The sequence below is a fragment of the Chiloscyllium plagiosum genome, unplaced genomic scaffold (assembly GCF_037043375.1).
Source record: "Chiloscyllium plagiosum isolate Xiang-an unplaced genomic scaffold, Cpla_swu_hap1 HiC_scaffold_7, whole genome shotgun sequence".
Classification (NCBI taxonomy): Eukaryota; Metazoa; Chordata; class Chondrichthyes; order Orectolobiformes; family Hemiscylliidae; genus Chiloscyllium; species Chiloscyllium plagiosum.
This window is the reverse complement of record NW_028270145.1, coordinates 3,258,303-3,283,729: the sequence shown is the minus strand read 5'-3', so window position 1 is coordinate 3,283,729 and position 25,427 is coordinate 3,258,303. Positions and strand designations below refer to the sequence as shown.

General features: G+C 38.3%; 1 protein-coding gene across 4 annotated transcripts in view; it reads left to right on the top strand.

Annotated features, from left to right (window-relative positions):
* LOC122551254 (signal transducer and activator of transcription 1-alpha/beta-like) overlaps positions 1-25,427 on the top strand; it is a 44,826-nt gene that overhangs the window by 9,535 nt on the left and 9,864 nt on the right. The window contains exons 2-22 of one of the 4 annotated variants that reach the window (XM_043692866.2): positions 615-743; positions 1,072-1,216; positions 2,426-2,524; positions 8,151-8,240; positions 10,798-10,876; positions 11,032-11,123; positions 11,584-11,735; positions 13,257-13,415; positions 14,125-14,217; positions 17,970-18,029; positions 18,412-18,441; positions 18,541-18,634; positions 18,781-18,822; positions 19,076-19,159; positions 19,564-19,662; positions 20,681-20,816; positions 21,704-21,756; positions 21,846-21,940; positions 22,061-22,200; positions 22,969-23,157; positions 25,095-25,170. In XM_043692866.2, coding sequence (XP_043548801.1) covers positions 616-743; positions 1,072-1,216; positions 2,426-2,524; positions 8,151-8,240; positions 10,798-10,876; positions 11,032-11,123; positions 11,584-11,735; positions 13,257-13,415; positions 14,125-14,217; positions 17,970-18,029; positions 18,412-18,441; positions 18,541-18,634; positions 18,781-18,822; positions 19,076-19,159; positions 19,564-19,662; positions 20,681-20,816; positions 21,704-21,756; positions 21,846-21,940; positions 22,061-22,200; positions 22,969-23,157; positions 25,095-25,170 — 2,135 coding nt within the window. In that variant the 5' untranslated portion in view covers position 615. Of the gene's footprint in view, positions 1-614; positions 744-1,071; positions 1,217-2,425; positions 2,525-8,150; positions 8,241-10,797; positions 10,877-11,031; positions 11,124-11,583; positions 11,736-13,256; positions 13,416-14,124; positions 14,218-17,969; positions 18,030-18,411; positions 18,442-18,540; positions 18,635-18,780; positions 18,823-19,075; positions 19,160-19,563; positions 19,663-20,680; positions 20,817-21,703; positions 21,757-21,836; positions 21,941-22,060; positions 22,201-22,968; positions 23,158-25,094; positions 25,175-25,427 lie in introns of those variants that run through there. The other 3 variants (XM_087988672.1, XM_087988674.1, XM_087988673.1) reach the window with 3 other exon arrangements.

Genomic DNA, 25,427 nt, shown 5'->3' with positions numbered 1-25,427 from the left:
TCAAGTGTGGTTATTGTTACAAAATGTTTCAAATCTATATTGCATGTACATATTTTTAAGTACATAAGAGAAAGGAGCAGAATTAGGCCATTTAGCCCATTGAGTCTGCTCCACCATTGCATCATGACTGATGTACTCCTCATCTCCATATACTTTCAACCCATTATCAATTAAAAATCTGTCTAACTCCTCTTCAAATTTACTCACTGTCCCAGCATCCACTGCACTTTGGGGTAGCGAATTCAACCCATTCGCAACTGTTTGGGAGCAGTAGTTTCTCCTCAACTCTGTTTTAAATTTGCTACTCCTTAACCTAAGACTATGACCTTTTTGTCCTAGAATACCTGACAAGAGAAAGCATCTGCTCTGCATCTATTTTATCCATACCTTTTTATCATCTTGAATACCTTAATTTGATCCCCACTCATTCTTCTAAATTCCAGAGAGTAATAGCCCTAAACTGTTCAATCTCTCTTCATACGACAAACCCCTCATCTTTGGGATCCATCTAGTGATCCTCCTCTGAACTGACTCCAATGCCACTATATTTCTTGAATTTAATATAAATGTAAGTAACTTTGTTTGATTTAAAGATTTATGAAATTTATTTGCAGAATGTCACTGTGGTACGAGCTACAACAGTTAGATTCCAAGTTTCTGGAGCAAGTGGATCAGCTCTACGATGATAACTTTCCGATGGAAATCAGGCAGTATCTTGGACAATGGCTGGAGACTAAAGACTGGTAACAATTCCTTTAATTGCAATTCAGAAAGCTAATTAAAGATTATAACTAAGATTGGAGTTGGTGAATGAAGGTTATCTTTGATAACAGCTCAAAACCGAGGATTGCAAATTGACCCAATTTGTAATACTCACATTTTCTTTTGCAATGGATAATGGGCTACAGAGATCTTGTGTGACATTGTCTGTTTTGAGCTATTACTGAAAAGTAATTTCATTCACTCTGTTCTCCATTCCCCGACTCTGCAAATCTTTGTTGGCTGCACAAGTTGAGATGTTCGATTTTTCACTTATTGTTTGTGTTTTAACTTACTGTTTGTGTTGGTTAGGGACCATGCTGCCAGCAATGATTCACTGGCCATAATCTTGTTCCATGAACTGCTGGTGCAATTAGATGACCAATACAGTCGATTTTCTCTGGAAAACAACTTTCTGCTTCAGCATAACATCAGAAAAATCAAACGAAATCTTCAGGTATGGATAGGAGATTCCACATATGAGTGCATGTGGGATAGAATCAGACTCCTAACCCAGATGCTTAAGTACACTTCTTATCAGGGCTGAAGTAAAAGGCAGACTATCCAACTTAGTCAATCTGTTTGATTATAGTTTTCAACATTTGTGAATTATCCTCTACATCTTCAAGAATTGTATTTATATTGTAGTAAAAATAACAGTTAATGGAGGATATCAGTTGTATGGAGTAAGCTTTTTTAATACTAACCTCCACACTAACATTTACTGAAGAATAAATGGAATGTTCACCTGAGCAAATTCAGTAAATCCAGATGTAATGCAGTTTAGTAATTCAATTTGTTTCTATCACTTAAATGATAAGTTTGACATTTTAAAAATCTGCAACTTATTTTGAGTCTATAAGCCAATTCTAATATTTCACAAAGACTAATTTACATAGTAGAATGTACTCTAAGTTTAGGGTATTTTTATAAGTGAATATTTTATTGAAGTGATTGCCAAGCAACTTCAACATGTTAGATAATGCTTCCTTAATTCATGGGTGAAAGTACAGTTAGAGGGCTATTTTAGCAATAAGCGGAAATTATTATGGGAGACATTTCAAACCTGTAGATTTTAATGTGATAAGCTTTGATTTTATTAGATACACTGACTTAAAGCCAAACTGTACATGCAGATATTTGGGTTTCCATAATGAGTATACATTTCCATTTGTAAAGCATATAGTAACTGATTGTTCTGAAAACTTATCACATATACTTGTGTAAGAGTCAAATCTCTAAGACTACATTTTTTTTGGTTTGAAAAGTAAGATATTGACTTTTACATGAGTAACATTTTGGAGTGGTTTGAAATCCACCCTCTTCTATCATCACACCATCACAAAATTACTAGGATTGGGACTGTTCCCACCCCAGAAGTAGTTAAGTGGGCAAAAAAACACCTTTTATGGTTAGATTTAACAGCAGCCTGCAATGGTGTGAGATCTTATAATGAGTAGGTTTGAATCAGGTTGAGTTTATACTTGGCACCCATTTGCCACTAAAGTCAGAGTCCAGATCTCTTGGCTAAAAGTCAGGATGGGTTTACAGTGAGATTGACTACTGCTCTGGTATATCTTCTAGAATGTTTGGAAGAATTTACTTTTCAAATATAAGCATTTTAAAGTATTTTTATGCTATTTGTACCTACCCCTCATTTTTATAGGTTAACTTTCAGGAAGATCCTACTTTTATGGCACTTACAATATCTAAGTGCCTGAAGGAAGAAAAGAAAATCCTGGAAAATGCACTAAAAGCTGAACAGGTATTTTTTTCATTCAATGTGTTTCAATTCATTCTTAAACATTCTTTTCATAATTATGCCGTGAATATTCCTGTCTCTTCGGGTCTAAAGCTCGTAAAGAAACACACAGTTTTGATTGTTTATTATGTTCTTCTATCTCTTCAAAAAGAAAAGGAAACACTATTATATCAGGCTGATACGGAGCGGGGTGGCTGGAAAGCCATTCAAGTATGAATTTCAAAAGGAAATTTTTGTTTATTCAAGCTACTAGAAACAATAAATGAACATTTCTCCCAGCTCTGCTGAAAGAACAGAGAATAAGATTTTGTGAGGCCCAGCTCTTTGGAAATAAATCTGTCTGCTCCCTCCAAGTAGTGAAGTGATTGGGAAATCCTGACAGTTATCACAAGGAGTTATGTGACTGTCATTACGAGGTTACTTCTATTCAACTTTGCATATCTTCTGCATTCCACTGTCTTCCCTACTGATTGTGGTCCACTCAGAACCTTTGCATCTGAGCTCTCACAAAGGAAATTCAAAAAACTGACAAGTAGGCTTTGTGTTCCACAATTGAAAGATTAGTGGGAAGGACTAAAGTGGAGCTTTGAGAGAATCTGTTGTTTTCATGTACTTTTCATTGCAGATCAGTAGGAACACTATCCCAGTTCCCAAGAAGTGAGCAGCACATGATTGCCTCTTTTAGACATCAACTAATATCCATCATGGTGCAAGCTGAAGTCAGACAGTTCTGGCAGAAACCAAGATCCTGCAGCACAGCCTCCTGAGTGTAACTGCCCAGAAGTCACGGCTGGATCATCTCCAGTTTCCCCACATGAGAAGCAACAACCTTTAACCAATGTCCCTGAAGCTGCCAAGGAAGCAGTTGAGAAATAGTTGAGTTAGGCAGGAACATGTTGAAGAAAAGGTGAATTAGCAAGTTTGAGAAGATTTGTAGCTCAGGTTGAGGTTTTGGATTTAGGTTTGCTCACTGAGGTGGAAGGTTCATTTTCAGATGTTTCATCACCATATAGGTAACATCATCAGTGAGCCTCTGGATGAAGTACTGGTGGTATGGCTTGCTTTCTATTTGTGGTTAGGTTTCCTTGGGTTGGTGATGTCATTTCCTGTTGTTTTTCTCAGGGGGTGGTAAATGGATGGTAAAATACCTTGCAAGAACTGTAACAAACACTACATTGGACAAATCGGCAGAAAACTGGCCACCAGGATACATGAACATCAACTAGCCACAAAAAGACCTGATCCACTCTCACTAGTAATCCTTACATACAGATGAGGCAGGGTATCACTTTGACTGGGACAACACATCCATTCTAGGACAAGTCAAACAGAGACATGCATGAGAATTCCTAGAAGCATGGAATTCCAACCAGAACTTGGATCCCATTTACCACCCCTGAGAAAAAGAGCAGGAAATGACATCACCAACCCAAGGAAACCTAAACACACAAATAGAAAGTGGGCGATACCACCAGTGCTTCATCTGGAGGCTCACTGATGTTACCTAGTATGTTACGAAACATCTGAAAATGAACCTTCCGGCTCAGCAAGCAAACCTACATCCAAAAGGTTGATTATTTCGATGAAAAGTGATTGGTGGAAATATTGATTACTGTTAAGTCATTCCCCTTATTGCATTTTAATGTTTTTGTTAATGGTTAAACAGGAGCTTTGAATCTCCATTATTAATACATCATTGATATGAGAGCAAGCTTACAGGGAACATATAAACTGTAAAAGTTGCGGTAAGATAAAAACATTTGTTAAAACAAACTTAGATCCCTTAAAGTCTAGAAACGGGGAAGTTATGCTGGCCGATCAGTTAAATACATATTTTGATTCTGTCTTAACGAAGGAGGACAAGAATAATGCCTCAAATATGTTGGGGAACACAGATTCTACAAAGAGGGAGGAACTCCAGGAAATCAGTATTTAGCCGGGAAATGGTGTTGGGGAAATTCATGGGATTAAAGGTTGATAAATCCCTCGGGCCTTATATTCCATATCCCAGCAATGAACGAAGTGGCCCTGGACATAGCAGTTGGATTAGTGATCAACTTCCAAGATGCTGGAACAATTCCTAAGGGTTGGAGGGTAGTTAATGTAACCTCACTATTTTTTTTTAAAAAAGCAGGTAGAGTGAAAATATGAAACTGGATTTGACATCAATTGTGGAGAAAATGCTAGAGTCTGATGAAAAATTAGCAGAATACTTAAAACATTAACAGAACCACAGAGTCAGCATGGATTTACAAAAGGGGAAACACATTTGATAAATCATTGAAATATTTTGAAGATGTAACTAGTAGAGTTGATAAGGTGCAGTCAGTGGATGTGATTTATTTAGACTTTGAGAGGGCTGTCAGTAAGGTCCCACATAAGAGATTAACATGTAAAATTAAAATGCATGGGAGTAGGGTTATGTACTAACATGAATAGACAACCGGTTGGCTGACAGGAAACAAAGCATTGGAATAACTGGGTCTTTGTCTGAGGAACGGGTACTGACTAATGAGGTACTCCGCTTAGAACCCAGGTAATCACTATACATGTTAGTGAGTCAGATTAGGAAGCTAAATGTAATATCTCCAAAGTTTTAAGACAACACAAGGCCGGGTGGGAGAGTGAACTGTAAGAACAATGTAGAGATGTTTCAGTCTGATTTTGACAAGTTGAGTGGGCAAATGCTTAGCAAATGTGGATAAATGTGAAGTTCTCCACGCTAGCAAAAACAAGACATTGTTTTCTGAATGGTGGTAGATTAGGAAAGGGGGAGGTGCGATGACACCTTCTTGTCCTTGTACATCAGTTTTTTTAAAATGTGTTTGTGAGATGTGGACTTTGCTGGCTGGCCAGCATTTATTGCCTGTCCCTAGTTGCCCTTGAGAAGATAGTGGTAGAACTAGTTGCTGAAAGTAAGCGTGCAATTTTAGCAGGCAGTGAGAAAACAAATGGTATGTTGGCCTTCATAGTAAGAAAGTTTGAGAAGAGGAGCAGGGATGTCTAGCTGCAGGATCTGAGTGAGACCACATTTGGAATATTGTGCAGTTTTGGTGTTGTGACTATAGAGGAAGTGCAATAAAGATTACCAGATGTATTCCTGAGATGGTAGGACTGATGTGTGGGCAGATACTAGACTGCTTAGGACTATAACAACCCTCCAAAGGTCTCACCCAGACCCACCCCCCTACCCTTTCCCTGTAATCCTGCATTTCCCATGGCTAATCCACCTAACCTTCACGTCCATGGGTGCTATGCGGCAATTTAGCACAGTCAATCCACCTAACCTGCGCACAGCTTTGGACTGTGGAAGGAAACTGGAGTACCAGGAGGAAATCCAAGTGGATGGGGAGAATGTTTTATGTGGAATTTGCACAGTCGCCAGAGAGTGAAATTGAACCTGGATCCCTGGATGCTGTGACATTGCAATGCCAACCCCAGTCATTCAGTACGATGATGGCTGATCATCCAACTTAGTACCCTGCTCCTGCTTTCTGCACATTGCCTTTGATCCCTTTAGCCTCAGGAACTATATCTGAGTTTACTGGAGTTTAGAAAAATGAAGGGTGATTTCCTGAAAGCATATAAAATTGTAACAGAGACAGATGTGGTAAGGATGTTCCTGATGTTGGGGAGGGCTGAGATGAGGAGACATTTTTTTCACCCAGAGTAATGAGCCTGTGGAACTTTCTGCCACAGAAAGCAGTTGAGGCCAAAACATTGAATGTTTTTAAGATTGCATTAGTTATAGTTCTTGAGGCTAAATGTATTAAAGGCTATGTGGAGAAAGTAGGAGCAGGGTACTGAGTTGGATGATCAGCCATCATAATATTGAATGATTGGGGATTCCACAGTGACTTGATCGTTAGCACTGCTGCCTCCAAGTGCCAGGAACACTGGTTCAATTCCAACCTCCAGTGACTCTGCAAACTCCACACAATCATTCTCTCCCTGTCCGCATGGGTTCCCTCTGAGTAGGTTAATGGATTGGCTGTGCTAAATTGCCCCATGTTGACCAGGGATGTGACGGTTAGGTTGGTTAGCCATGGGAAAAGCAGGGTTAGGGTAGTGGGGGTGGGTCTTGGTGAGACCTTCAAAGTTGACATGGAATTCATGGGCTGAATATCCCTACACTGTCGGGACTCTATAGTTCTAAAAATGGCAGAACATACTTTAGGGGCAAATGGCCTATTCCTGAACACAGAATTTAGCTGGCTGTTTCAAAAATTAAAACTTCTGTTTGGGGGAAAAGCTACATCAGCATGATTTAAGGAGGTGGTTAAGCCTGGAACAAAGATCATTAAGTAGAGGGTGTCTAAATGTGTGCATAAGCAGTTTAGCAGAATAGTTAGAAGCTAGCCTTTAATCTCAACTGAACTTTTGAGAGCCCTCCTGCTTCTCCTCCATTACCTGGTCAGTCTTGTCCAAGGTGGAATATTGCTGCTGCTATTCCACTTTTAAGTTCACTTGCGATGTCATGCTTGTACAGTATGCACCACAACCATGAGAGAGACTGTGGAAAATTTGAAGAAACTTCCTCATACGGTTAAGTGAACTGACCCCTTTTTTGATGATATTGTTCTGGTGTGTTCTGGAATAATACTTGTCCCCTAACTTTGTTTATATCTGTGCTGTTCAAATGCAGTGGGTTTGTGCATGTATCATGAATGATGTAAATGACTCTGTCACTGAACAACAGCAGCCATCCTGTCCCTCCTTCATGAGGTTGAAATTTGGAGAGAGGATGTATTTAGTGAACCATCCGTTTATAATTGTATTGCAGCAGCATTCTGGTTTTCTGTTCTTGGCTGATTTCGTGATGACATTTGTCCTGAATTTAAAAACAATCAACTGAAAATTCAGGAATTGTTTAATACATAGGAAACAGTGAAGTCTGCAGATGCTGGAAATCAGAGTTGAGTGTGTTGCTGGAAAAGCACAGCAGGTCAGGCAGTATCTGGGGAGCAGGAAAATCAAGCCCTGCATCAGGGCTCTGGCCTGAAAAGTCAAATCTTTTTTTTAAAAAAAAAATTCCTGCTCCTTGTATGCTGCCTGAGCTGCTGTGCTTCTCCAGCACCACACACTCAACCATGGTTTGATATATACCTAGTCAAGGTCCTTATGCACTGTTTCTGCTGGTGGACTTCACTTAATTTGCACCTTGTGATTCAGTCTCTACTGCATGATCTGATGGGCTTTCAAAGAAACACAGTTCCTCCACAGAATAAATATGTAGGATTCATACACACCCTGCCCCTTTATCTTGTTTCTAGAGATGATTTTCCAACCCCAGCTGACATTTTCTTTGAGTTAGTGCTACAATTCCATTAGTGGAATTGTAATTTAGAAATTGAGTCAAAGAAACCACAGGAAGGAGAAGTTAAATCTGGTTTGTGGAGCTCCCTATTGTGCTGGTTATCTCAAATAAGTCACCATGAGTGCAGTAGCGTTTAACATTTTTGTTTATTTTCAAATTCACCAGATGACTACTTAATATTACTGTTATTTTGTGACTCTGAACTTCCACTGGCAGAACTGTAGCAAAGATTCAGAAACTTGACCTATCATCAGAATTGTTGAAATCACTCTAGTATTTCTGAGTTAATTGCACATTTATTTTAATTTGTAGAGTCATGTTGGTCCTGTCCAGAATACTGTAATTCAGGATAAGCAGAAGCAGCTGGATCAGAAAGTGAAGAACATAAAGAGCAATGTTCAAGTATGTATATGGTCACAACTGAATAGCTTTCTTACTTTCCTCTATCATTGCGATACATATGAATGCAAATTAACTAGAAATGTCATTCTTCCAAATCTGTTTTTTGAATTGCTTCTTAATTTTGTGCAGAAACAAACAAAATCTAGGTTGGCAGGTACTTGGAAATGAACGGGAACTCCTGGTTGAATTATTCGCAAGCATTCTTTATTGCAGCACTACCGGCTCCCAACATGGGGCCTCTGGCTCTGAACCATCAACCTGTGGCAGGGAAGTCCTTCATTGAGCTGTCAAGGGCTTATGCTCAATGTCGATTCTCCTGCTCCTCCGATTAGATTAGATTCCCTACAGTGTGGAAACAGGCCGTTGGGCCCAACAGATCCACACTGACCCTTCAAAGAGTAACCCACCCAGACCCATTCCCCTAACCTGTAATTACCCCTGACTAATACACCTAACACTATGGGCAATTTAGCATGGCCAATTCACCTAACCTGCACATCTTTGGACTGTGGAAGGAAACCCACGCAGACAATGGGAGAATGCAAACTCCACACAGGCAGTCACCCAAGACTGGAGTCAAACCTGGGTCCCTGGCAATGTGAGGCAGCAGTGCTAACCACTGAGCCACTGTGCCGTCCAAGGATGCTGCCTAACCCGCTGTGCTTTTCTAGCATGTGATCAGGGGATGTCTTCAATGATGGCAAAATGCCAGCATGGTCTCTCATCAAATCTACGTTATGCATTAAGAAACGTATCTGATCACCCACTTGCTTGGAGCAGACAACAGATCCAATTCCCAGACTGTTCCCTGGGAGATTTCCTTAAATGTTCATAATAGTTTGGGGAGTAGTCTTAGCCCTACCTCCAAGCCCACAATTAAGTGGTTGTGAAATTTCAGCCCATAATTATCTTTGGTTTGGCTGGAAATCTGACTGGAAGGAAATCAAATAGGCAAGATAGATAGAGGAACCAAAAAGGAGCCAGAATGCTAAGGCTATTAAGAGGTGAAGATTTAGGATCTTAATTATTTTCTACATTTAGATATAGAACTTTAATATGACGTTGCTTATTATCCAAATTTTTACAAAATAGTCGTATTGATTATTTTAGAATTGTTTGCTTGAAATATCAATACGTTACACTTCCAGGGTTTTCCTGAATCTCTAATTCAGTTCCTAATTGTGGTGAAGTTTGGAAGCTGCTTTGTGTGCAACATTCTTCCTTAGTTTTAAACAGAAACTGAAGGGATTAAAGGCATGTAAAACTTTAACACAAATCTTGGATGATTAGATTGAATGAGTAACCTGTGTTTAGCATTATTGGATGGAACTATGACCTACAACAGAATTTGATAAATAGTTAATTTGTAACATAAATGAATTTCACAATTTTTCAATCATCCTTTGATTCATGCCAAATGTTGGGTAGAATGAGTCACACTCAAGCTTGAACCTCAGATGGTCACTGCTTCAAGCTGTATTCCAAGACATGAGACACAATCTGGACTATTTTGAGGAAGAACTGCATGATTTGAAAATGACACCATTTGGTTAAGTTATTAAACTTTTTTTCCAAATGAATAAGAAATATCCTGTTTTTCGAATCATAGAGAAACTGACCCATTTTGGTCCAACTCACCTATGCCGAACAAATTTCCAAAACTGTAATAGTCCCATTTGCATGTACATGTTACATATCTCAAACCTTCCCTATTCATGAACCTGTCTAAATTTCTTTTAAATATTAATTTTTTTACGTATTATATTTAAAATATGTACCGGCCTCTACCACTTCCTCTAGCAGTTCATTCCATATACACCCCTCCCTTTCTGTGGAAAAAGTTGGGCTTCAGGTCACTTTTAATCTTTCTCTTCTCACCTTAAAATTACATCCTCTATTTTTGAACTTCTCCCACCCTAAGGAAAAGATCTCTCCTACTGATGCCCATCATGATTTTATAAACCTCTATAAGGTCACCCTTCAAACTTCGACACGCCTAGGGAAAAAAAAAGTCCTAGGTATTCAGCTTATTGTAATAAATCCAACCCTCCAGTCCAGGTAACATCCATGTAAGTCTTTTCTGTACCCTTTCCAATTTAATAATATCCTTCCTGTAGCACGGTCACCAAAACTGTATGCAGTATTCCAAAACTGGCCTCACCAGTGTCATATACAACTGCAACAGGGAATTCTCTTGCATAACATCATCCTCAACCAAAATCACTGAAACGAAACATCATTTTTTTTCTAGGGAAGTACTGTGTGCAAATTAACTACCTTTCCCCACCCTTTATAACTATCAGTCCACTTTAAAATGTAATTTGTTTGTTGTTGAAGTATTTTGGGATTTAAGGTCTTGAAATGTGCCATATGTAACAAAATAAAACAAAACTGTAGATGCTGGAGATCTGAAACAAAAACCAAAATTGCTGGCAAAACACAGCAGGTCTGGCAGCATAGGGGGACAAAGCAGAGTTAACGTTAACTTTGCTTTCTTCCCCACAGATACTGTATAATATACTTTTGCTCTACTTGTTGTTTGTTTTCCTGATGATAGGAGATCGAACAGGAAATCAAGTCTCTTGAAGATCTTCAAGATGAATTTGATTTCCGATCTAAAACTTTGCAAAGTCGAGGTAAGAAGTACATTTTATATTCTCGTGTACACAGGATGCTGGTGAAATAAATGGTGTAAATTGCTATTGTTTTCTGCTTTGCAGTCATATTAGGCACTTATGTTACAAATTAAATTTGTCTGGTGTTTTGTATTCCATTCTCATTTTGCATGTAGAGCATGAAGTAAATGGTTTGGCTCAAAATGAAATTAAACAAGAAAAAGTCCTTCTTCATAATATGATGCTCAAGTTGGATTTGAAACGAAAGGTAAACCATGATTAAGTGCTTGGCTATTGCCAATGTAATATTAATTGCTGTTATATTACGCTTTAGGTAGCCATCTGATTCACAGCTTTTAAATTTCCATATTCAGAATTTAAGATGAAACTGAAATTCTCCATAAGCAACAACATATTGAGCAGTGAGGGACAGAGTGGCCTACTCCTACTGGAGGATCACTCCAGAATTGTGACATTCTGATTTGAACCTTTTGAAATCTAGAAGTGGGGTTGTTTATTTTGATGAATGCTCAAACCTGATCGCATTCTAAAACCACCATATATTTAATTCATTGAAAATGTCTAATCCTCTAAATGAGCTTATATGTATTTTACATGAATTTTCTGGCACTGTTGTATGCATATGCTGTAGAATGAAGTATTTACATGACTGACTTGCACACGTTTTAAATGTAGAAAGCAGTAGCTCACTGATCTATTGGTTGTAGGACGTAATCAATAAAACTGCCTCCCTCCTGAATGAAACTGAGCAAATTGAGGGAATTTTGATCAATGAAGAGTTAGTGGAATGGAAACGGAGACAACAGATCGCATGCATTGGAGGACCACCAAATACCTGCCTTGATCAGCTGCAACAATGGTTAGTCGGCTTTTCTTTCCATAGTGTTGTAGCATTTTTCTCTGAGATTTGCTAATAGCGCACACAATTGATTTGAATTTTCCAGGGAATACCAGGAAGTCAGCTAAGTTACACAGCCATTTAGAAGCTGTGATTATATCAAACACTGATCATGGTAATCCAACAAAGAAATCTTAATTAAAGGTTAGCTAACAAATCCTAAACCCCTTGCCAACAAACCATTTGGAATCATCATACTTCTTTCTGTCCTCTCCATTCTGCCATCTTTCCATGCAGTACTAGGTGCTTGTAAATGGGTAACTTGGACCAGCTTCCACCCTGGCTTCAACAATATATTTATCTTGCAGTATCACCCAATCTGTTATTTGCATATAAAAGTAATCCCAGCACCTGTGAAAACTATAAATTGGGACACTGAAAGGACTTGCATTGTGTGTGCTGACTTTCAAAATGGTATTGTGGTTCTGTTCGCCGAGCTGGGAATTTGTGTTGCAGACGTTTCGCCCCCTGTCTAGGTGACATCTTCATTGCTTGGGAGGCTCCTGTGAAGCGCTTCTGTGATCTTTCCTCCGTCATTTGTAGTGGTTTGAATCTGTCGCTTCCGGTTGTCAGTTCCAGCTGTCCGTTGCAGTGGCCGTTATATTGGGTCCAGATCGATGTGCTGATTGATTAAATCTATGGATGAGTGCCATGCCTCTAGGAATTCCCTGGCTGTTCTGTTTGGCTTGTCCTATAATAGTAGTGTTGTCCCAAACAGAGAACAGCCAGGGAATTCCTAGAGGCATGGCACTCATCCACAGATTCAATCAATAAGCACATCGATCTGGACCCAATATACCGGCCACTGCAACGGACAGCTGGAACTGACAAACGGAAGCAGCAGATTCAAACCATTACAAATGCCGGAGGAAAGATCACAGAAGCACTTCACAGGAGGCTCCCAAGCACTGAGGATGTCACCTAGACAGGGAACGAAACGTCTGCAACACACATTCCCAGCTCACGAACAGAACCACAACAACGAGCACCCGAGCTACAAATCTTCTCTCAAACTTTCAAAAAGGTCTTTATTTGTATTGTAAATAAGATCAACCAAATATTTGGGAATTAGCTATATCTCCTCATGTGTTCCATGTCCTGACCTAGAATCATGCCTAATTCGGCAGCCTGTCAGAATGAGTTTTCAGTTCATTTTCTGTTTGCTGGGTCTACTATGGATTCTCACTCGAGTGTGGAACATATGCTGACTATGCCTGTGATACTCAGCTCCCATGAAAGAAAAAACACTTAAAGGCCCTCTGTAGCTCACACAATATCCATAGTTTAAAGGGGCAATTTGTATCTATTATAATGCAACTTGTGTCTGAAAAAGGTTTTATAGTTTGTACAAGTTTCATGGTTGTTTATTGGGAAAATAAGTTAATTGAAAATGTTAAATTTTAAGATTACATAGTTTTATGACAGAACGAAAAAATGTGAGATGTAATATGTGGATAGTTTCAGTGATGGTTGTACTTACAGGTTTACGTTGCTAGCTGAGAGTTTGCAACAGGTTCGGCAACAGTTAAAGAAATTAGAAGAACTTGAGCAGAAATATTCATATGAAGGAGACCCCATTACTCAGAACAAACAATTTCTCGAGGAAAGGAACAATAATTTGTTTTGCAATCTTATTAAAAGGTAATAATTTTTCAAAGAAAGCTTGAAGAAACATGACTTTAACAAAAATAATTAATACAAATTCCCTCTTGTTTTGTAAGAACCATTTCTCTTTGCTGATGTTCCACAGCACAAAACAAAACAGAAAATACGGCTTGGGTGACTGCTAATTTAGTGTGAGCCCATTTCACAGTAGGGGCGAAGATCAGTTTATGCTTATTGATCTTTCCTAGAGTTCTGTTGCATAAGTGTTGGCAGTAATCTTGTATCTTGGCCTTTATTCTGCTGTCACCTGAGATGGCGTGTTTTGCCAGGCTGTTTTAACCTAACCCAAAAAATTAACAAAATCAAGTTTATTCATTACTATTTGTCCCCAATAACTACTTTTCAACAATATAGACATTTTGCAGAAATAGTTATTTGTACACCGTATATTTCCATAGACATTCCCAGTATCCGACCTAAAAGAGCTCGGTTAAAGTGAAAATAATTTCTTTTTCTCTCTAACTTGAGGCACCTGAAACTCAACCAACACCTCCAGTGGTATTTGTGCACACTCTTTCTTTCACGTGAATCACTAAATTCTTTTCAGATCTTCTCATTAACCTTTGTTACTCTTTGTTGTGCCTGTTCTCTAGGTATATTGTAATGCCTTTCTTCTAAAAGAAATACTACTTTTGATGATTTACATGAAACTGAATGCATTTATGTTCCACTCTGTGTACTTCAGTTCCTTTGTGGTGGAGAGACAGCCTTGCATGCCAACTCATCCTCAGAGACCAATGGTCCTCAAAACTGGTGTGCAGTTTACTGTTAAGTTAAGGTTAGTGACTTTTTTTTAAAACCTTTTGAGCAGAAATAACTTTCTTGCTGAAAAATATCACGTTTTGGGGTTGGTGTGGTATAAGACCGAAGATTGTTTTCTCAAAAAAAAATCAAATCTAAAGCTAAATTAAATTGTCCCTGAACCTAAGTCTCATTTTCTCATCAAATTGATTTGAATGAGCTATTGGGAAGCTTCATGACGTTATTATTTTGATTGCTCTGAGTAGGCCCCAATATTTTATTATGAGCTTGAGACCATGCAGTCTACATTGAAAGCATTAAACATTGAAGTAACTGGAGACTGCAGCTGAAAAGTGTGATGTTTTAAAGGAATAATTTTTTTACCACAGCATTTAATGATTACTGTGCAGATGCTTTATATGTACTGTTGATGTGACAGTGTCTTAAAACATTCAAATAAAAATTTGACGCTAAGCTGCACAAAGGAAATGGTAATAGTTTTCATAATTTTTATAACTGAAAATTAATTTGTAGTTTTGCCTTCCCAATCATAATGCATTATATGATGAATATCAGACTTTAAATTGAAATTTCTGTTTCTTGGTATTGTGGTTTTAAGTCCATCTACTTCCCTTCACTATCAAAAAGACCATTTCTTGTCTGTGGAGAGATACCCGTTATGTATTGTAGCATGGCTGTGGAGACTGATTTGCCGACTGTGCATGTCTTCCACAATGCAGGCAAAGATGAATTATCTATCTTTTTGTTTTCCAGATTTGACAGTCGGTCATTCTAATTCTAGCTTTCTTCTTCCCTGTATACACTGCTATTTGAAAGAGGCAATACGACTACTGGAAATTGGTTCCTGAATTGTTCATTCTTGTCCACTTGCATCCCTATCTGCGCTGGGCATGCTTTCAAGGAATCCCTGAACTTTAATCTCAGTTTACCTCTCGGGTGGTGTCCAAGTTTCAGTCGTGATAATGTGACTCTCTTAATGATTTTATAATCAGTCAAACATCCACATCATCTGAGCTAAGTGTCAATTTCAGACTCTCTGAAGTACTTCTTCCTTGGGCAAAATTTTGGGAGGATAAATTGCCTATGATGGACCAATATGTATCTTACTTGGAACCTGTCCAATTGCTTAATATATCTGAATTGGTGGACTGTCTCTCGGAAGGAAATTGGGAACTACCACAAGTTTGAGCATGGATTTTTTTTTTTGTTTGCAAGTCTAATGTATCAACTCCAAGAGTCTCTGTAAATGTACAAATTTGCTCTGATATTTCTCTTCGCCACCTCTGTTAATGCAGATGTTTCTGACATTTGTGCTTCCAAAATCCGTGCCATTACCCATAACTTTCAGAGTTTTGTTATTGATCGTTTTAGTGGGTAGGTCATAGTCAGTAACTTTAGAAAATTATGTTACCACTTGTCATGTCAAAGATATCAGTGGGTTCAATCATTGCCAGCAACCCTGGCCATTATTTCATTGTGAAACTGCCATCTTAGGTTTATAGCTCTATCAGGAATACCAGGGTTTGGCTATGTTTTTCCACAAGCCCCATCTATTTACTGTCAAAGGATTTTGACAGGGTGGTAATGGTACAACGAGTTTCTGTAATGCAGTATTTCACTTTTGTATTTGCTGAAAGGGTTCCAAAAGTTTGTAAGTTTCTCTTGGGACCTTGTCTGAGCTTGGAGTCGCCCTTGAGACTGACTATCTGACAGCTTTGTCCATTTCCACATTGAAAAGCTTCCTGTCAAGATTTTCATTTTTGGGTCAGCCTTGAAACTTGTCCAAACTTGCCTAATTTACGGTTAAGGGTGTGCGTAAGGTGTTAATTTCACTGCTCTTTGATAATGTCCATCGGGGAGATTCCTTGCAAGCATAGAGAAAACTAAGTCACATGAGACAGAACCTTATTCTATCTTCATGGCTTTACAGAAATTCCTCATGCCATGCTAATCAGTCTAGCATGAAGCTTGTACCCTATCCACCATTTCTTGGTGGTTCCCTTTGCTGTCCTGGAGTGAAATCTTAGGTCACCTGTACATTCGTTTCCTAGTCATACTGCATTTTTCTCCTGTAACAGTGCCTTAATTTGATCATTTTCATTAAACCAATCTTGATGGACTTTTCACTGTTCTCAGGATAGCATTGGCAGCTTCCTGAAGTATCGATTTGAAGTTTGACTATGCTACTTCAGAGAAAACGCAAATGATGTTGGAGAACATGTCTAAGCCCAAGTCTGAGCTTGAATTGTTCACCGGACACTCCGAATGCCAGTTTCTACACATCTCACTTTCTTGGCATTTGGACTTTTTGGTGATGCTGAATTTCATCTTGAGTGGAATATCTGCTCCTCTCATAACTTTGGTGATCATACCATCTTTAGTGTTGTTCTGTTTTTGTATTTTGCCTGCTGCCTGAAAATGGTGTTACTGATTGACGTATTGATAGAGTCGTGGAGATGTACAGCATGGAAACAGACCCTTCAGTCCAACATATCCTTGCCAATCAGATATCCCAACCCAAACTAGTCTCACCTGCCAGCACCCACCCCATATCGCTCCAAACCCTTCCTATTCATATACCCATCCAGATGCCTTTTTAAATGTTGCAATTGTATGAGCCTCTACCACTTCCTCTGGCAGCCCATGCACACCATCCTCTGCGTGAAAAAGTTGCCCCTTAGGTCCCTTTTGTATCTTGCCCCTCTCACCCTAACCTATGCCCTCTAGTTCTGGACTCCCCCACCCCAGGGAAAAGACTTTATCTGTTTATCCTATCCGTGCTCCTCATGATTAATGTGACTGCAAATACCAGCAAGAGTGTGATTGCTGCTACATTTCCCCACACCTTGATTCTAAGACATTCTACTGTGACTGTAATAGTGAAGCCCTCTAATGCTGTGGCGTATTTGCAATAGCTTTATCCAACACATCCCCACCTACCTCAATGTAACTGAGGTTGAGAGGGTAGAGAACGTCAAATTCCTCAGTGATGATAACTGACAACCTATCCTGGACTTCCTATGTAGATTTGAGGGTCAAGAAGGCACAACAACGCTGCTTCTTCCTCAGGCAGCTCAGGAAATTTGGCTTGTCCATACTGTCTGGGTGCGTAAGGACCTGGTTTGGTAATAAATGTGCACAGTCCAGATCATCACAGAAGCCAGCCTTTCATCCATGGACTCCATTTACATGGCTCACTACTGTGGAAAGACTGCCACATCAAAGACCTATCGCACCCCAGTGATGATCTCCTACTACCTCTTCCATTAGGCAGAAGATACAGAAGCCTGAACACACTCTCCAGCAGGTACAGGAACAGCTTCTTTCCAGCTGTTATTAGACTGAATGGATGTCTAGCCTCAAATAATGCTGAACATCCTTGCTTACTCTAATATGCTCGTAAACAAACCTTATAACTGTACCTCTGTACAATCAATCGATCAAAGGTCATCATAGAGTTTATCCTTGATATCATTATTGGGACATTTGTATGGATGATTGTTGCAAACTTGTTGACAAGAGGTAGGTGTACCCAGAGAGTGTATCCAAGCTGCACAGTCAGACTTGATAGCCTCGCTCACATCTAGCTCTCATGCTTGGTTTTAAGTCTATGATGCACGAAAATAGGGATTTTAAGAATGTAAGTGGCAAATGGGAAGAATCAAAACCACTACTAATTAATAGCATAACAAAATATTGTAACTTGGACACAAGGCTGTGGTTTTCTGTTTAATCAGCTTTTAAGGTTCCTCTTTCTTTCTTTTACAGGCTGCTGGTAAGGCTACCAGAACTAAATTACCAATTGCGTGTAAAAGCATCCTTTGACAAGTACGTAACATTATATTACTTTCATGTGTGTTTTGCTGCAAATTGTAAGAGTCACCTGACGAGGCAAAATTAATAATTTAACATTAATTAAAGACTGGTTAATAGTCATTATATATGACCATGAGTCAACAAAAAATTAGTTCCAATCCATATTGGTTTCATAGTAGCATTAAACAATATACCAGAATATATCCTAATTTCTTAGAAAATGTCTTAAAAATCAATTTTGTCATTAAATCTGCTATTTTAAGAGTTTTGCCTTAAGAATATGATTTAATAGTGTGATATATTTTTAGGGGTGTAGCTGAAACAGGATGTAATAGTGTATTGTACTTTCAGGGATGTAGCTGAAACAGGATGTAATAGTGTAATGTATTTTCAGGGATGTCGCTGAAAAGTGTGCTATAAAGGGGTAAGTATAGAGTTATTTCTGTTGATTTTTTTTAAACTTTTTTTTAAGTTTTGCCTTTTCTCATGCATGCAATTTACTCTGTCCCTTATTTTCTCATAGATTTAGAAAATTTAACATACTAGGAACTAACACCAAAGTGATGAACATGGAGGAATCAACAAATGGAAGTTTAGCTGCTGAATTCAGACATCTGGTAGGCCAGTGAAAATCATTTTGGTTCAGTGCATTCACCAATTATTTCACTGAAATAGTTATAGTTCAGTTTAATAATGAAATTTACAAAGAAAAGTACACATTTTTCACCTTCGAATGTAATTGTGATTTGTTCCTGCATTGTAGCAACTGAAGGAACAGAAGAATGCAGGAAGCCGAACAACAGAAGTAAGTGTTATGATGTGATTACCTCCAAGCTCAACTTCTTCAACACCTCTTTAGCTTTCAAAGACACTCTAAAAATGCAGCTTCTTCAAAACACCAATTCCCGCTTGCCTAACATTTTAGTTATTGCTCACCACCTTATCTCTCTCCACCAATGCATTGAAAGCAAAATCTTTTTATGCAGTATTGCTTTTTTCAAAATACTTTCATATTGGGTTTTTAAAATCAAAATTAATTTTCTAATCTGCTGTTCCAGGGTCCTCTTATTGTAACTGAGGAACTTCACTCCATCAGCTTTGAAACCCAGTTCTGTCACCAAAATCTGATAATTGATCTAGAGGTGAGTTTTCAGGGCAAAACAATAAGCATTTCTATAAATTTAAGGAGCAATTTTAAGTCCAATTCCATGCTTTTGTCAGTTCAACATGTAAACCTTGATGTCAGTATCCCAGGCAAGTCTGGCATTAATTGTCAATTACTAGTTACTCTGAGATGGTTGTGATGGGATCACCTTCTTTAAACAAAGTAAGTGTAATATGGCTGAATATAAAACTAAATCTCATGGTTTGTTTTTAATGCCTATTTGTTTATTTTACAAAATTAGGAGAAATTAAGTAGATTATTAACCTCTTCAGTGGAACTTTCACTGCTTACATCAGATAGTATTAAGAGACTGTTTTGAATTCTTTGGAATGTTTAACTATTTAAAATGCTTCTGACTTAGTTTGTCCTCCATTTTTGCAGATTACATCTTTACCATTGGTAGTGATATCCAACGTTAGCCAGCTGCCCAGTGGTTGGGCTTCTATTTTGTGGTACAACATGCTTGTAAGCGAGACTAAGGTATATTCTGTCATATTTTAACTGGTATTGTTGGATAACTTTGCAAAGAGTCACGTTTTTATATATGTTCAGGCTATAATGTGTTTACATTATTGGGATACCTTTCCAATTTTCCAGTAAATATAGTCAGCCTTGCCAATTAAGTGTATATCAGAAGTTTAGATGTTGTGATACATTTTTAATGTGGGCAATGCTCCTTGCCAAGAGCAGTGTACAGAAAGTTTATCCATTAATCTTATGGATTCTTCCAGGAGCTTAATTATTAAATTATCTTAGCCACCACTTTTAAATATTAATTCCCTCCATCACTTAGCATAGATTGGTACCATTTATAAGACTCATTTCACAGTACCTTGCAAACCTACACCATCTGGAAGAATAAAGACGATAGCCAAATGGAAATATGACCACCTGTTAGTTCTCCTTCAAGTGACTCAACATTTCCGACATGTTCTTCACTGGCTGGAGGTATACATATGCCACACAGACTGCAGTAGTTCAGGATGGTGATTTCATCTCCACTTTTACAAAGGCATGAGAGATTAGCATTAAATTCTGACCTCACCAATAATACCCATATCCCTTGAACAAGTTTTTTTTTCTAATTATTCTTAAATTGCTGATATTTCTCTGCTCATTTATTTGCGAGGTTTGAACTATTAAAATGTGTAAAGTGGAGTTATTGGATACTTGAATAGTGACTGTTTTCATAGTTTTCTTAATAATGGTTTACATTTTAGTAACTATTGTGCAAAGTTTGGAATTTATTCCTGTTTCACCAACCATGAGTTGTTTCTCTAGTATATTGATGTGCAACTCTGCACCATGAAAAGATGATACCTCTTAGATAATCATCTTTGACTTAATTATATTTGTGAAATTTGGAAAAACATAACTTGAGGCAAGATTTGCAACATGAAATCATGTGTAGAATTTAATCAGCCCAGAATATTTGATCGGAGCAATCCTAAAGTATGTTATTTACTTTATACATGGTTTTGTTTTCCCCTTTCTTCAGACCTTGGCTTTTTTCTCCAACCCTCCAGCTGCCAAGTGGTGTCAGCTATCTGAGGTACTGAGTTGGCAATTTTCCTCCATCACCAAACGAGGCCTGAATGCTGAACAGCTCAGCATGCTGGGAGAGAAGTTACTAGGTAGGATCGTGGAAGAATCAAAAACCTAATTAGTTGAAATGGAAAAGTACTGCAGTTTGTACTCTTGACAGAACAGACTGATGCATAACTCCTGTTATTGTGTGTTATTCTTGGAGTAAGTCCCAGGAAACAAAGCACCCTAGTTGTCCTTGAAAGCTTTGAAGGGCACACTATTTAATTGGAGAGTTGTTCTTGTATATTGAATGTAATGTATTTTGCTCAAGTCAATTTCCTTTGAATGAGTCAGCCAGAACATGGGTTGCTCTCAGCACTTGTATGTGATCCATGGAGTCCAATCATTTCAATACAAGTGTTTGGCATTTGCACCTCCTGCCAGTGAGTGCATGGTTGAAGCACCTTTTAATGACATTTTGTCTAATAAATGTATTGTAATATTTAATTTTCTTGTTGACACTCAATATCATAGGTATTGTTATGCTTGATCATTGTATGTATTGACTGCATGTCCATACATAAACTTGCAAATGTATGTCTTTTTCCATTTTAAAATCTGCAAAACTATTTGAACATAATGGTCATCAAGAAACATGTATGCAGCTGAGAAAGTTGTTCATCTGTTTTTCTGCCATTATATCAGGTGGTGATGGTTCTTAATGTTGTGGGATTATAACTGTTTTAAAAGAAAGCAATTTCCCTGAAAAAGCTCTGTTGTAACTTTGAAGAATGCATGTTTAGGAGAGCTAAATAAATAAGTCACTGCATCTTCAAAAGTAACACTGAATACTACACAAAAAAAATAGCAGAAGTAGGAGAATTGGAACTTTGCAAACATACCTGCTTCTGAAAATGCATTTTTTGTTGGTTAGAAGCATTTGGTAAAATGTGAAAATTGTTTAACTTACAAAATTTGAACTTTCTTTATGTAGGTACAAATAATTGCTTCAATGACAGTACCATTCCATGGACACGATTCTGCAAGGTAACTAGTTAATTCTAAATCAATGTTTTTGCTATAAATTTAATTTTGAAATTTCATGTTTTGTTTGATTACTGTTAACGATCATGCAGGAGAACCTGAATGAAAAGCCTTTCTCATTCTGGCTGTGGATTGAAGGGATTTTGGAGTTGATCAAAAAGCATCTCCTGCCTCTCTGGAATGATGGGTAGGTAACATTATGCTGAGCATAATAACCATGTAAGTTAATACATTAGATTTTCATCTGTATCATCTGACTTTAACAGCACAAACATGGGAAAACTAACACAGGTTTTGATCATTTCAGGTGGATCATGGGTTTTGTGAGTAAGGAAAAAGAACGTGCTTTACTGAAGGGTAGGCAACCTGGTACATTTTTGCTGAGGTTCAGCGAGAGCAGTAGAGAAGGTGCCATTACTTTTACCTGGGTGGAAATATCACCAAGTGGTAAGTGGCTTGAATTCTTTGCTGTATAAGTCTCTTGGTTGGTTAGCAATATAAATTCATCAGAATTTTAGATCTTGAAATGTTTTTTTTTTGAAAAAAAAAGGAAGTTGTGCTTTTGTGTTGGGATCAAGATTTATGGTACATTATTAATGAGTCATGCCAACAAAACAAGAATAAATTCTCTTGCTAAACAAAGCTTCCTAAATTTCCACTTATTTTTGAAGATTGAGGTGAAAACTGCATATTCAGGTTTGTTAAAAATATATAAATAGCATATTGTAAATCTTCAATTGTGCCATAAACTGAGTGGTAATGTAATTAATGGGCTGCATGTCATGTTGGGACTCAGTTTCAAGATATCAATCTTTCTTTTGGGACAGCCCTCATTCACCTTGCCTGATAAGAGGAACCCCTTCCCTCTCCCAGATAGGGGTAACCTCCTTCCTTCTGAACAGCACCCTGGGTTGCTAGGCTGACCGTACTTACAAATACAGTCCCATATAGGTGTGTAATTTTAAACATCTATTCTGTACTTATGTTTTATATTGTCCTGTGTTGTGCTTTGACTAGCATACAAATTGACTTTTGCAAATCCAGGGACTGCCTGTATTTTTTTTGATGGGACATTTTTAAAAATGCTAGTTTTTTAAAGAAACTTCACCTGTGTGTCACAATCCACTGGGTTGAGAATGTCCCTTAAGTAGCATATCATTTGCTAGCACCATCATCTAGGCTGCAAATATGTGTAACTTTTTTTTCCCCTCCCAGATGAATCTCAATTTCACTCAGTGGAGCCATACACAAAGCATCAACTGTCAGCAGTAACCTTCCCAGACATCATTCGTAATTACAAAGTTATGGCAGCTGAAAATATTCCAGAAAATCCATTAAAGTATTTGTATCCTGAGGTCCCAAAAGATCAAGCATTTGGAAAATATTACTCCAGGCCAAAAGATCGTAAGTATAGTTGGTCGTGAAGTAAGATTGTCTGTTTTTAAGTTGGAATAATAATTGGTGCAATAGAATTAAACATCTTGGTTGAAATGATTGAGAAGATTAAAGCACATGGAATTGAGGGAAACTTTGTGAGACTGCTAAGAAACTGGCTAAGTAAGTGAACACAAAGGGTAGTGGGGGGGGGGGGGGAAGGGAAATGTTAAGCAAAGTTGTAGACAACACCCAAGACTGTTAGTGGTTAATAGTGAAGACTATGGTTATAGGTTACAGGAAGGTATAGTCTGTCGGATGGACAGACCAGTGGCAGATTAGTATTTAATCCTGATAAGTGTGACATGGTGCACTTTGGAAGAAGAAACAAAATGAGGGAGTATTTATTGAATGGCAGGACACTGGGTAGCTTGGAGAAAAGAGGGAACTCGAGGTAATTTTTCATGGCTCCCTGAAGTTGGCAGAGCACGTGAATAGGTTAGGGTTAAGAAGACGTATGGGATGCCTGCTTTCATCAGTCGTGGCATAGAGAATTAGAACAAGGAGGTAATATTGGAGTTGTACAGAGCATTGGTCAGACCGCAACTGGTTTAGTGTGTAGAGTTCGGGTTGCCTCACTATAGGGAGGAAGTGATGACACTGGAGGGGGTACAGAAAAGATACATCAGGATGTTGCCTGGGATGGAGAAATTGAGCTATAAGAAAGGATTAGAAAGGCTTGGATTGTTTTCTTTAAAGCAGAAAAGACCTGAGGGGGGATGTGATTGAGGTGTATAAGATTTGAGGGGTATGGACAGGATGAAGAGAGAGCAGCTGTTCCCCTTGATTGACCCTCAATCATGAGAGGGCATAGTTCTGGGGTAAAGGGCAGGAGATTCAGAGGAGATTTGGGAAAATGATTTCTCACTCATTGGGTGGTGGGAATCTGGAATGTACTGCTGGGAAAGATAGTGGAGATAGGAAACCATACAAAGTTTTTAAAAAAAAATGTGGATGAGTACTTCAATTATCACAAAATTCAAGGATATGGGACAAGTGCAAGAAATGAGGATTAGTGTACTTTTAGTGGTAGTTGTCAGTGCAGACTCGATGGGCCAAAAGGGCCTTATCTATGCTGAATGGATTATCCACATTGATTTGATTTATTATTGTCACATGTACTTAGGTGCAGTGAAAAGCTTTGTTTTGCATTCAATACAGGCAGATCATGTTTTCCAATTGCATAGGGAAATAGAGCAGAGCGAACAATACAATAAATTACAGCTGCAGAGAAGATGCACACAGAGTGAGGTAAACATTAAATGTAAAATTTTGAGGTCTAATCAGAAAGTGAAGGCCAATATCATTTACCTTTCTTCCTAACTACTTGCACCTGCATGCTTGTTTTTAGTGACAATTGCACAAGGACATACAAGTCCTTTGTAACTCAGCAGTTCCCAAACGATCATAATTTAAATAATAATTTACCACTATTTTCTAACTGAAATGGATAACTTCACATTTGTTCACGTCTTGCTGCATTTGCAATACATTTTCTGCTATCTCAACTTGTCTAAATTGCTCTAAAGGCACCCTCTATAGCACTCCCACCTAGTTTTGTGTTAGAAAATACAATATTTCCATATCATTTGATTTCCTCATCTTCAGTTCAAAGCTCCACAACCACCTATCAGTTATTCTGCTGCATCTCTGATATTTAATACTAAACAGCCAATTTCTCCTTGGCTTTTGGAACTGCTGTTTGTCACTCAGATGCTGTTCATTCAGGGACCACATTCTGTTCTTGGGTCATTTAGAACAGTTTGATTCCTATGACGTGCTGTCCCGATGTTTGTTAAATGGGTATAGTTTGAGTGGTCCACATGACTTGGCCTGACAATGTAGTTTGACAGTCTGCCATCACCAGTAGGTATAAACTAAAGATCATTGATTCTCCTCTCCTTTAGCTTCAGAGCCTATGGATGTAGATGACTCCAAGACCAGTGGTTATATAAAGACTGAACTGATCTCTGTATCTGAAGTGTAAGTAACCTCTAATAAGTCATCTTTTCCTCCAAACTATTTTAATATATGCATAATCTTGTTTATTGCCTTTCCTATACAAAACCATAAGACAGGAGCATAATTAGGGCTTTTGAACATGGTTGATATGTTTCTCAACCCCATTCTCCTGCCTTCTCCCCAATTCTCTTACCAATCAAGATAGATTAACCTCTGCCTTAAATAGACTCAATGACTTGGCCCTCAGACTTCTGAGGCAATGGGTTTCACAGATTCGC